Below are 12,417 nucleotides of genomic sequence, written 5' to 3'. Positions count from 1 at the left end.
GTCTTTGATCCTTAACATGGCCTATCTGAACTATCTACATAAATTATTTCTTTGGATCTGGGTACTTTGTTTAGGGTTGTTCTTAAGTGACATCTGGGTTTTAGAGTTATTTTTTTATTCTAATATTTAATACTATATTTGATATGCTCATGGGTGTAAATTGGTACTAACACTTAAAATTCTGTGTGCAGGAGGGATTTGTGATCCTGGAGCCTCTCATGAAAATGATGTTGCCCTGTATGCAAAAACTGAAGGAAGAAAAGAACACATTACACTGGATACTCTTTCCTATTCCTCATACAAGGTACACATGTCAATCTGTGTGTCAGATGGCCCCACCCCAGTTCAAGTCAAAACTGTGAAGACTCTGCTAAATGCAGAGGATAAATCTCTCTTCTTATAGTCCAGGAAGTTGCCACATTTCTTTAAAAGTGACATGGACGTTATTTTAGCATTCACTTTTTTCCTGATATAAACAAAAAGGTGAGATTTTATCGGGAAGATTGAATTACAACCCATCAGAGACAATAAGGTGGAGCCCAATGAGCTAACTATTTGTGTCCCTAAGAAAACTCTTAAGAGTGCCTCTACCTGTGCAGCCTTACAGACTTGCTATCAGGCATAGTGAGTATTAATCCAGCATTTACATTTTCCTAGGCAAAAGACATGGTAGAAGTATTTGCTAAGTCGCTTCAGTCGTGTCCGACTCCATGCGACCCTATGGACTGCAGCCTGCCAGGCTCCTCTGTCCATGGGGATTCTCCAGGCAAGAATAGGGGAGTGGGTTGCCATGCCCTCCTCCAGGGGATCTTCCTGACCCAGAGATCAAACCCACGTCTCATATGCATTGGCAGGCAGGTTCTTTACCACTCGTGCCACCTGGGAAGACCCAGTAGAAGTATAAATTGTTACTACCTTTGCTTTTTTCTCTTTGCTAATTTGAGCCAGAGAGCCAGTACTTTAAAAAGCTTGAACAAAGCCAGCATCTAGCATCTCATAGTTTAAGTCAGGAAGACAGAAGATAAACATCAGGCTAGATAGGTAACAACCAAAGAAAGTATCCAACATACCCCACATCCTAGGGTCACCCAAGTTACACCGTTTGGAATTTTATTAATGGACAATTTTTCCAGCTATAACCAGGTAGGGTTATACTTGCACTGGTCAGCTGCATGCCTCAGACCAAATCAATAATGTAAGTTATCATGGATTAACTTATTGGCTATGGGTGTTTTTGCTTAGAGTCCTATTTTCGGAATACCTGGTTTGGTAAAGAATTTCTATTACTTGAATACACTTTAAAAGAAGATTGATTAATGTCAAGTTGCCTTTATCTAGTGCAAAGGTAGATAAAATGGATACATTAGCTTTGATAACTTTAAAGACCTTAAGCCAATTTATCTTCAGGTAGAGACAGCCTGACCAGTCACACACAGAGTTTCAGGTGTCTGCAAAGGAGGAATTCTGAGTGATTAAAATGAGTGTCTCCTAAGGACAACATCTTTGATGTGAAATAACAAATGGAATAAGCAGAATATTGCTTGGTGCTTAATAAATGGAAGTTGTATGCATAGTAATTGTAAGTTGAATCTTGGAGAATTCACACTGATTCCCACAAGGAAGATTATGAGTGATTTTGGTTTCCTTTGTTTTGAAGGTTCCATCTTTGGTTTCTGTAGTCATCAATCCTGATCTTCAGACTCCTGCTACCAAATTTTGTCTCAGGCAAAAGAACCATCAAGGACATAATAGGAATGTCTGGGCCATAGATTTTTTCCATGTCTTACCTGTTCTCCCTTCTACAATGTCTCACATGATACAGTTTTCTATTAACCTGGGATGTGGAACACAGCAGCCTGGGAACAGGTAGGAAGCCACATTCTGTGTATGTGGACAAATTAACAATGAACATGTGAACTTGGCTATTCAATCAGAGCAACTTCTTAGTAAGTTGTCACCTTTATTTTTAACCTTTAATAAAGTACCTATTAATAAATACAAACTTCCCCCCAAGGGAAAAAGAAAATTCCTTTAAATAATACAGAGAGTATGATTAGATAGATTTTACGTAGAACTTTATTCTAAGAAGTTGATCTTAGGTGTCAAAGTGTTTGGATTAGCTCTGGTAGCCACCCATTCTGACAGATTGCTGAGAGAGAAGAAAAAACAAATAACTGAAAAAATGTTTGACCCCACGTGGTTTAGTGGCCCCCTAATAATAGACACAGAAATCAACTAGCACTTCAAGAGCTATGAATTCTCAGTTTTACTTGCTGAAGTGCTGCTCTTGTCCTTCCTTAGGATTTTGTCAGTCTCACGTTCCCAGGATGAAGTAGCAGTGTGAGACATGGTAATTGCCTTGCCATCTATCAAATTCAGGAGCACAATCTCAAGTTACCATTTGCTGTCTTTAAAACATTGTTTATTTCTATTAGCGGCAATTTAACTGCTTGCACTTTGAAGGCTGGCCAGACTTCAGTGGAGGGGAAAACAGTCATTTTGGAAACAGCATCTTAAATTATTTTACACTAGTTCTACAGATGTTTAATATACTTCTCCAGAGATGAGTCATTTACTTTCATTTGTTGTCTTTGCCCTGTTTTGTTATGCTTTTCTGGTGTGATCAGTATCAGCTTAGAGTTTTCTACCAACCATGGGCGTTCCTGGTCGCTACTCCACACTGAATGTTTGCCTGAGATATGTGCCGGACCCCACCTCCCTCACAGCACGATCTATTCCTCTGAAAACTATAGTGGGTGAGTGAACTCTAACATAGCAAGAGATTTGAATTCATGTTGCAGACTCAAAATCAGTAAGTAAGCCTGAGATTAGTGTTTTTGGCATACTAGGTAAGGAAGCTGCCTTCTCCTTCTCATCTGATTTAGGAGTGATCTCATTTTTTAAAAAAGTAATTTTTGTAAATCTGATGCATGATCACAATTTGTAGAGAGTCATTCATTCTTTAGGTATTAAGCTTTTGTATTTTGGATTGCATAAATTTAAACTCTATATAGTGACCTCTGGTTATTGCCAAAAAGACTTACTACCAAATAGTTACTAATGAAAAGATGGAGCATAGACAAGTGCAAGAAAGTTAAGCTTTGGAATTGAACCTGGGCTCAAATCGTGATTCTGCCATCTACTTGTATAATGATATTTACTCTCTCAAACTTTTCACCTCTTTCCATGTAAATTAAGGACAATGATATAGCCCTTTGAGGACCGTTAAGAGAATTAAAGATGTCTATATAAAATACTTGCCACTTTACAGAATAATCACTAGATAAATAGTAAAAATGTTTCCAAGAATGCAAGATTAAGTTAAAAATTATTTTCCTTCCTAGCCTATGTTTAAATACACATAGAACTAGAGAATAGCAAAAAATAAGATGTAATCTTTGCTAATCAGGACCCTAGCTCATCACAGATTATCATAGAATAGTATCTAAGGTCTGAGTATTGATGTAAAATTTTCTTTTAAAAAGTCTGAAAAAAATCAATGGCTATAAGATACTCTTAATTTGCTATGGATGTTTCTAGAAGTTTTATATTTGTTTTAAAATTATAAACAGACTGCACAGGTGAATTTAAAGAGTTTATTACCAGCCATCTCAAGTATAGAGAGACTAGAACATCAAAAGCATGTAAAATAGACTCAAAAGGTGTAAACTGGATATGAAGCTGTTTTGTGTTAACTTTCTTGCAGGTGGAACCGAATAACAATTCCCCTTCCTAATGCGGCACTAACCCGGGACACCAGAATTCGCTGGAGACAAACGGGACCAATCCTTGGAAATATGTGGGCAATTGATAATGGTTAGTTTTTGCCTGTCATAATCACATGCATTGAAGTAGACTCTTCCTGTGCTTTTGTTCATCTGCACATACTTAATCACATTTCTAAGTCATGGTCTTGCAATTCATTAAACGCCCTTTCTTCCCTTTCTCCTTTGCATTCTGTTATAAGCCCAGAGATGCACAATCAGAAAAATAAAGATAGTGGAGTCAGCAATATTAGATGCTAGTACGCTTCAACATACATTCTTTTAAAATGCATAAAGCTCTGAAACTCAGATTCACAGGTGATGACAGGGAATAGCCTAACATTTCTCTTGAATGTTTTATACAAAATTAACATAAATACCATACTGCATGTATTAAAATGACTCATTCTTCTCTTAGTAACTACCGTGACATCTGGAATGATTCTTTTTTAGATGTAGACACCACACATCAGGAAACATCATCTCTAAAATGAAACTTCTGTGTGAAACTTTTACCTCCTTTTCAGAAAATAGCATAAAGGGAAATTTTAGAAATACATAAAAGACTGTTGTCTTTAATTTTTAAATGAATTGTTGATAAATTGTTGCATAACAGTAAAGCCAGTATCACTCATGTTGAGTACTCACAAGAGAAGATATTTAATCTGTTGGAGTCCATGACTGTAAATTTCCTGTTTTTTTTTTTTAAAATTAATAGCCAACTCACTTAACAATTCTCACTTCAGGCAGATTCAGAGATTTCCTGTTTTTAAAAAATATATAAATTTGACTGAATGGGTTATACTACAACGAAGTAAAAGGGAGGAAAGAAATGACAAAATATCAATACTTAAGTTAGTTTAGGATAGCCACTGACTTATGTTAACTTTATAAAGTGGGAAAACCCTTTACTATTGTAAAATGCTGAATTTCCATCTCTTAACATTTTTGTTTTTCTGAATAATTTAAAAATTAATGCACAATTAATTCAAGAAGTTTCAATTCTTGAAACTCAGAAATGACTTCAGGCAAAATGATTTGCTGTTTGTTGTTGTTTAGTCACTGAGTTGTATCTGACTCTTTGTGGCCTCATGAATTGTAGCACACCAGGTTTCCCTGCCCTTCACTGTCTCCTGAAGTTTGCTTAGATTTATGTCCATTGAGCCAGTAATGCAGTCTAATCATCTCGGTAAATTTTTTAAACAATCTATATTAAACGAAGACCAATAAAATACTCAGATTTCAAAGACCGTATGAGCCACATGGGTACAAACATATAGAGACAAACACACTGTATTTGCAAAAACATCTGGAGATGAATTTGTTAAAATGAAATTTCTCCACTGGTAGACTGTTTTCCATAGAACTTAAATTACCTGTTGATTAGCTCTAGGGAATGGGTATATGCCTCTGGATTGTGGGCTATGGATGACATTTTCCTGCTGTCATACTTTTCAGTGGTCTTAGAATGAGCTTAGACTACTTTAGATTATCAAAAAAGTAAAGTGTAAAATGAAGAACATATAAGCCTATGAAAAGAATATTTAAATTTCCTTAAGACGTACAGTATGAGTTTAAGTCAGAAAGTGTTTGCTACAAGTCGTGAATTCCCAACATCATGCTTTGAGTAGAATGAGAAAAGATTAAAATACATGGAATAGGCATGTTTAGCAGTGTCTGTCAAATGCAGAACTAGCCACACAATCTCTTAAATTCTGATATTATTTTATATGAGGCTTTTGCAGAAGCAGAACCTGGTTTCTGGTTTCTTCAAAAGGCAAGAGGAATACACATATATCTTCTCAAGGGAAATTTGTGTCTACTTGCCAAAAATACTCCCCAAATCTCTCCCATTTCACTATGGAATTTCATAATTACATCAAAGAAAACAAATAGAAAAAAACAGATCAATATTGAAAATTCTTAGTAAAATGAAAGGTCCTAGAGCAAATATGTTTGTCACCACTTTTTAGTTTGTTTAGCTTGATTACATTAGTGAAAATAATGAAGAAAATGGATTTATCTTTTCCACACTCTTAGAAAAACAGAGCCTTTAAATTTATTCTACTGTGAGTCCTAATGATTTCATAATTAGCAGGGAAAGATGACAACAAAATTCTTAGAGAAGAAAATGATAATGAATAGTAACTTTGCTTATGCCTGAAATTGAATACAGGAGAGCTCAATAACCACTGGATCTCTGATTCCACATTGGTTTTGTTCCACTTTTACACTATTTAGTGTGTTACTGATTGTAGTGATTATCAAAAGGCTTAATATCTTTAAATGTATTTGACTCTGAGTATCTCAAACCTAGCATTCAACAATCAGGGCCCCTTTTCTCAGCATTCCCACGTTTAGAATTTAGGTTTGTAATATCATTATCAGTCAAACCTACCATTTTTAAAAAGCTCTACAAGTATAGAGAAGACTTTATGCTCAACCACAGATTTTAAGTCTCCACTTGAGGAAGGATAGATTAATATTTAGAAGTGCATATAGGTTTTCCTCAGATGAAAATGAAATGATAGTTTTTTAATTAAATTATAATCTGTCCACTTTGTGATATATTCTTAATTTCCACCCAAAGAATATAAACTTGGTAGAAAGTTCAAGACAGAAGCACTAATATGCTGCCTGAACCCATTTTAGATGAAGAGACTGCATTAAGAACCCAAAGTATTACGTTCCTACTTTCTTTGCTATGACAGATTAAAATCTTTAAAGGATTATTTAAGTTAAAACCATTCTGGCGGATTTGTAGCTACACACTTACCTTGTCACACAGCACTCTGTATGTCAACTGGATTCCTGTGCAAGAAAGAGATTTCATGGCTATTGCTTCACAAAATTGTTTCACATGCTGGTGGTGGTCTTGGCCTTTCCTGTGATTTTTGCCATCTTTCACATGCTCTCTTTTGCCCTGCAGTTTATATTGGTCCATCATGTCTCAAATTCTGTTCTGGCAGAGGACAGTGCACTCGACATGGTTGCAAGTAAGCATTTTTAAGTAATATTTATACTTCTCTTTTTTGATATGTGCTTTATATACTGAAACCACAGGTGATATTAATTTGTTTTATAATTAATTAGTTTCCTTTTTATGCTTTTGAGGTTTTTCAAGACCAAAAGTAGCATGCTCCAAATGGAATTTCAGCATAATAGATTATTGAATGTATTTTGTAAGTGGAAGTTGCTTAATGAATAATTTTTCTATTAGGCTAATTTGTGAACAAATGTAGCATACTTCATGTAAATTTGTGAACAAATTTGAATTCTTCATATCTTGATGGCTGCCTTGTATGTCTTTAGTTTCTTTAATATGATATTTCTCCATAAATTTGTTCTAGTGTTCAGGAATTATATTTGAATTCCTGGCATGCTTTGTAAATGAATTATAAAAATCAACGATGATCCATAAACCTGATGTAAAAGGAAACTGGAGCAGGCCAAATTAACAGATTTGATAAGAAAATCCATCATCTTTAAGTGCTATTTGAAATCTTCCTTACTTTTGAGAATCTTTTAGGTCTTCAAAATGATATATAAAGAATTTAACATAATAGTGATATTGAATATGAAGTATGAAATTGCACATAAACAGTGAAATACCTTACCCCCCACCAGACCATTGTGTTATATTCATAGCAAAATGATAGTCATGTTTATTATATCATTGTCTATAATATTTAATTAATAAAATATCCTGAGAATCCCTGAAACTGTAGTCTTTGTTATACAGATACATTTTCAACAATGGATCATCTAATCTGTCTCTTCTTGTCCTCCAAATTAGAAAGTCAGTAATTAATTGCTTAATGGAAAAATCATAAAAGGGGTTTGAACCTGATCATTTGTAAATTATCTTTATAAGGCAAAATACTGGTCACCACTGAGAATAGTGTCAGGTTAGCTTTGTTTTTTATTTGAAGTATACTTGCTTTACAGCATTGTGTTAGTGTCAGGTGAATAGCATAATGATTCATTACTTTTGCAGATAAGATTGGTGCAAACATAATTGCGATTTTAGTGAATTTTAAATCATTATAACTAGGCTCAAACACATCATTATTAATCAAAACAGAAACAATTACAGTCAACACATTTTTGCCATTGAGAAATAAATTTGTTTATTACTTTAGCATAAAAATCTATGCTTTAGGATTCTACAAAGTCTTGGAGAGCTTTTTCTGCCTCTTGCTCGTTGTGGTAGCATTTTCCCTGCAAAAAGTTGTCAAGATGCTTGAAGTGGTAGTCAGTTGGTGAGAGGTTAGGTGAATATGCCAGATGAGGCAAAACTTCCTAGCCCAATTCATTCAACTTTTAAAGTGTTGGTTGTTCTATGTGCAGTGAAGCATTGTCTTGGAAAAGAATTAGGCCCATTCTGTTGACCAATGACAGCTGCAGGCATTGCAGGTTTGGGTGCATCTCAGTTTTCTGAGCATACTTCTCAGATGTAATGGTTTTGCTGGGATTCAGAAAGCTGTAGTGGATCAGACTGGCAGCAGACCACCAAACAGTGACCATGACCTTTTTTTTGGAGCAAGTTTGGCTTTGGGAAGTACTTTGAAGCTTCTTCTCAGTTCAGCCTCTGAACTGGTTGTCACTGATTGTTGTATGAAATCCACTTTTCATTGTACCTCGTGATCCTATTGAGAAATGGTTCATTGTTGTGTAGAATAAGAGAAGACAACACTTCAATAATATTCTGATTTTTAGTTAGCTTACGAGTCACCCACTTATTGAGCTTTTCACCTTTCCAATTTGCCTCAAATGTAGAATGACCATAGAATAGTTGACACTGAGTTCTTGGGCAACTTCTTGTGTAGTTGTAAGAGGATCAGCTTCAGTGACGCTCTCAGTTGGTGTTAACTTCTGACGGCTGGCCACTACTCTTTTGATCTCATCTCCTTTGCAAAACCTCTTGAACCACCACTGCACTGTACTTTCATTAACAGTTCCTGGGCCCAGTGCATTGTTGATGTTGCAAGTTGTCTCTGCTGCTTTATGACCCATTTTGAACTCGAATAAGAAAATCACTCAAATTTGCTTTTTGCTTTTTTTTTCATAGTCTAAAATAATCAAAAAATACAAAGCAAGTAATAAGTCATTAGCTAAAAAACATAAAGTAAGAAATACACATTAAAATGATGTATAACCGCATTTATTTAAGAGTGTGTTCCAATATCAATCAGCAAAGTTCAACAATGCAAAACCACAATTACTGTTGCACCAACCTAATATATTGCGTTGTAGGTTATTACAAAGTAATGAGTATAGTTTTCTGTGCTGTACAGTAAATTTTTGTTACTTATCTATTTTATATATAGTAGTTTATTAAACTGATACCCCTAGTTTGTCCCTCCTCTTTTCCCTCTCTCCTTCAGTAACCACAAGTTTATTTTCTATGTCTGTGAATCCATTTCTGTTCTGCTATATATATTAATTTGTATTATTTTTTCGATTCCATGTACAAGTGATATCATGCAGTATTTGTTTTCTCTTTCTGACTTATGTCAAAAAACATAATATTCTCTAGGTCCAGCCACATTGCCGCAAATGACAATATTTCATTCTTCCTTATGGCTGAGTAACTTTCCATTACTCAGATGTGATTATACATATATATCACATGTCTTCTTAAGTAAATCATCTGTTAATGGGCACTTGAGTTGCTTCCTTATCTTGGCTGTTATAAAAGTTCTGCTGAGAACATTGGAGTGCACATATTTTTTCAAATTAGACTTTTTGTTTTTTCTGGATATATACTCAGGAGTGGAGTTGCTGAATCATATGGTAATTCTATTTTTAGTTTTTTAAGGAACTTCCATACTCTTTTCCAAGTAGCTGTATCAATTTGCTTTTCCACCAAAAGTGTGCAAGTTTCCCTTATCTCCACATCCTCTCCAAAATTATTAAGTATGTACTTATTACCATTTTATTTCTTGTTTTCCAGTTGTTTTTGTAGTTCTTTTTTCTTTTTGTTTTGCCCTTTGTAGCTTGATCATTTTCTTTTATAGTTTACTTCAGTTTCTTTCTTTTTGAATTTTGTGCATTTTTTGTATATTTTTTTCATTTGTGGTTACCATGGGTTTCCCTGGTAGCTCAGTCAGTAAAGAATATGCCTGCAGTGCAGGAGACCTGGGTTTGATTCCTGGGTCAGGAAGATCCCCTGGAGAAGGAAATGGCAACCCACTCCAATGTTCTTGCCTGGAAGACCCTATGGACAGAGGAGACTGGCTGGCTACAGCCCATGGGGTCACAAGAGTCAGACATGACTTAGCAACTAAACCACAGCATTGGGTTCATGTATGTTGACCCATAGCTATGTACTTGTTTAAACTGATAAAACTTATAGGCATTTAAGTTCAAATACATTGTAAAAGATCTACATTTTTACCCCCCTCCCCTACATGTTATGTTTTTTATGCCATTTAATCCCTTTACTGTTTATTGTAGTTATGGTTGGTTTTATAATTTTTTTGTTGCTTTTTAATCTATTTCCTATCTTATTTAAGTGATCTTCAGTACTCACTATACATTTCCTTTCTTATTGATTCTTGCTTCTTTTCCCTTTAGAGAAGACCCTTCAACATTTATTTTAGGATAGGTTTAGTATTGCTGAATTATTTTAGTTTTTGCTTCTCTGAGAAATTCTTTATCTTTTCTTCTGTTCAAAATTATAATCTTGCCAGGAAGAGTGTTCTAGGTGACAGATTTTTCCCTTTCAGGACTTCAAATATATCACACCACTCCCTTCTGACATGAAAAGTTTCTGCAGAGAAATCAGCTAATAGCCTTATGGGTTTTCCCTCATGTATGACTCTGTTTTCCTCTTGCTGCCTTTAGAATTCTTTCTTTATCTTTAAATTTTGCCTTTTTTTATTATATGTCTTAGTGTGGTTCTGTTTGGGTTCATCTTGTTTAGGACCCTCTGTGCTTCCTGCACCTGGATAATTTTCCTTCCTGTCTCTTTCTTTGGGTTTGGACAATTTTCAGCCATAATTTCTTCAAAAACATGTTTGATCTTCTTCTTTTCCTCTTTTCCTTCTGGAACCCCTATCATGCATATGTAGGAATGTTTTGTATTACCCCACAGATCTTATATGTTGCTTTCATTTTTTCATTTGTTTTTCTGTCTGCTGTTCTGATTGGGTAATTTCCATTATTCTATTTATACGTTCTTCTGTATCATTTGCTTGATTAATTATTCATTGCTTCTAGAAGGTTTTTTATCTCAGAAACTGAATTATCTATTTTTGATTGGGTCATCTCTGTAGTTTCCAATTGCATGTTAAAATGATCTGCGTTTATATTGCTAGTCTTCCTTAATTTAGCTGGCATTTTTATTACCAACTCTGTCTCAGTGTCTTATAGACTCTGCTTCATTGTTTATTTTTTCAGGGGTTTTCTCTTGCTCTTTCAATTGGGAGTAGTTACTCTGCATTTCATTTTATGTAACTTTCATTGTCTTAATGAATTTAGGTGAAATAGTTATCTGTAATGGCCCTGAAAAGGTGTTTTTTTGTGAGTACATCAGTGTCTTTAGCATGAGACTGAATTTGATTTGTATGCCAGCCACATCTTTCCTCAGGGTATGCTGGCCTCTATCACCTTGATAGGGGGTGTGGTTGATATTGGAAGAGCTAGAGCCTGTGCAGGGTGTGAGATGGAACTCCTCTCTGCTCCGTAACTGTTGGAGTTCTGTCAGGGCTTGGTTCTGCTTTCCAGTTGCTGGAGGGGAAAAGCTGCAGGTTGGGCTCCAGCTGGCTCTGTTCCCTTTCAATTCAGTTCAGTTGCTCAGTCATGTCCGACTCTTTGCGACCCCATGGATCGCAGCACACCAGGACTCCCTGTCCATCACCAACTCCCGGAGTCACTCAGACTCACATCCATCGAGTCAGTGATGCCATCCAGCCATCTCATCCTCTGTCGTCCCCTTCTCCTCCTGCCCTCAATCCCTCCCAGCATCAGAGGCTTCTCCAATGAGTCAACTCTTTGCATGAGGTGGCCAAAGTACTGGAGTTTCAGCTTTAGCATCATTCCTTCCAAAGAAATCCCAGGGCTGATCTCCTTCAGAATGGACTGGTTGGATCTCCTTGCAGTCCAAGGGACTCTCAAGAGTCTTCTCCAACACCACAGTTCAAAAGCATCAATTCTTCGGCACTTCTTCATAGTCCAACTCTCACATCCATACATGACCACAGGAAAAACCATATCTTTCTCCTGACACTGAGGTCTTTGGCCCAAAGGAGAGTGCTGAAGTAAGTAAGGCTCTTGGGCTTACAGAAGTCTGATGTGCTGCCTCTGTTGGTATCTGCGACTCTACTCAGACACAGCCCAAGTGTGCATCCTTTTCCGTTTTCATTTCCTAGATCTAGTGCAAGGTTGTGGCATGGAGTTGGTGGAGCCAGAGCATTTGCTCAGCTGGAACAGGGGGTCAGAGCTTGTGGTTTCAGAAACTGAAGCGGTTGAACTGCCATCAGAGGTCTGGGCTGCTTCTGGGGTGCCGTTTAAGTGCCAACAGTGACTGCTGCCACCCCAGCTGGACCATACCCCAGACCCCTAAGCCTTTCCTTTGTCCCTAGATCTAGTCTTCCCCCAGGACCTGTCTGCTGGAGATCTAGCACCAATCTGTGGCATGGAATGGCCA

The 12,417-nt window shown here is 36.4% G+C and overlaps 1 protein-coding gene across 1 annotated transcript in view; it reads left to right on the top strand.

Annotated features, from left to right (window-relative positions):
• The window catches only part of RELN (reelin), a 538,096-nt gene that overhangs the window by 345,383 nt on the left and 180,296 nt on the right, over window positions 1-12,417 (top strand). Inside the window, exons 13-17 of the mRNA XM_069587839.1 lie at window positions 192-304; window positions 1,658-1,866; window positions 2,628-2,756; window positions 3,707-3,816; window positions 6,694-6,760. Coding sequence (XP_069443940.1) covers window positions 192-304; window positions 1,658-1,866; window positions 2,628-2,756; window positions 3,707-3,816; window positions 6,694-6,760 — 628 coding nt within the window. The remainder of the gene's footprint in view (window positions 1-191; window positions 305-1,657; window positions 1,867-2,627; window positions 2,757-3,706; window positions 3,817-6,693; window positions 6,761-12,417) is intronic.

The sequence above is a fragment of the Ovis canadensis genome, chromosome 4, assembly GCF_042477335.2.
Source record: "Ovis canadensis isolate MfBH-ARS-UI-01 breed Bighorn chromosome 4, ARS-UI_OviCan_v2, whole genome shotgun sequence".
Taxonomy (NCBI): Eukaryota; Metazoa; Chordata; class Mammalia; order Artiodactyla; family Bovidae; genus Ovis; species Ovis canadensis.
Note: the sequence above shows the minus strand (reverse complement) of the source record. Positions and strands in the feature narration are given on the sequence as shown.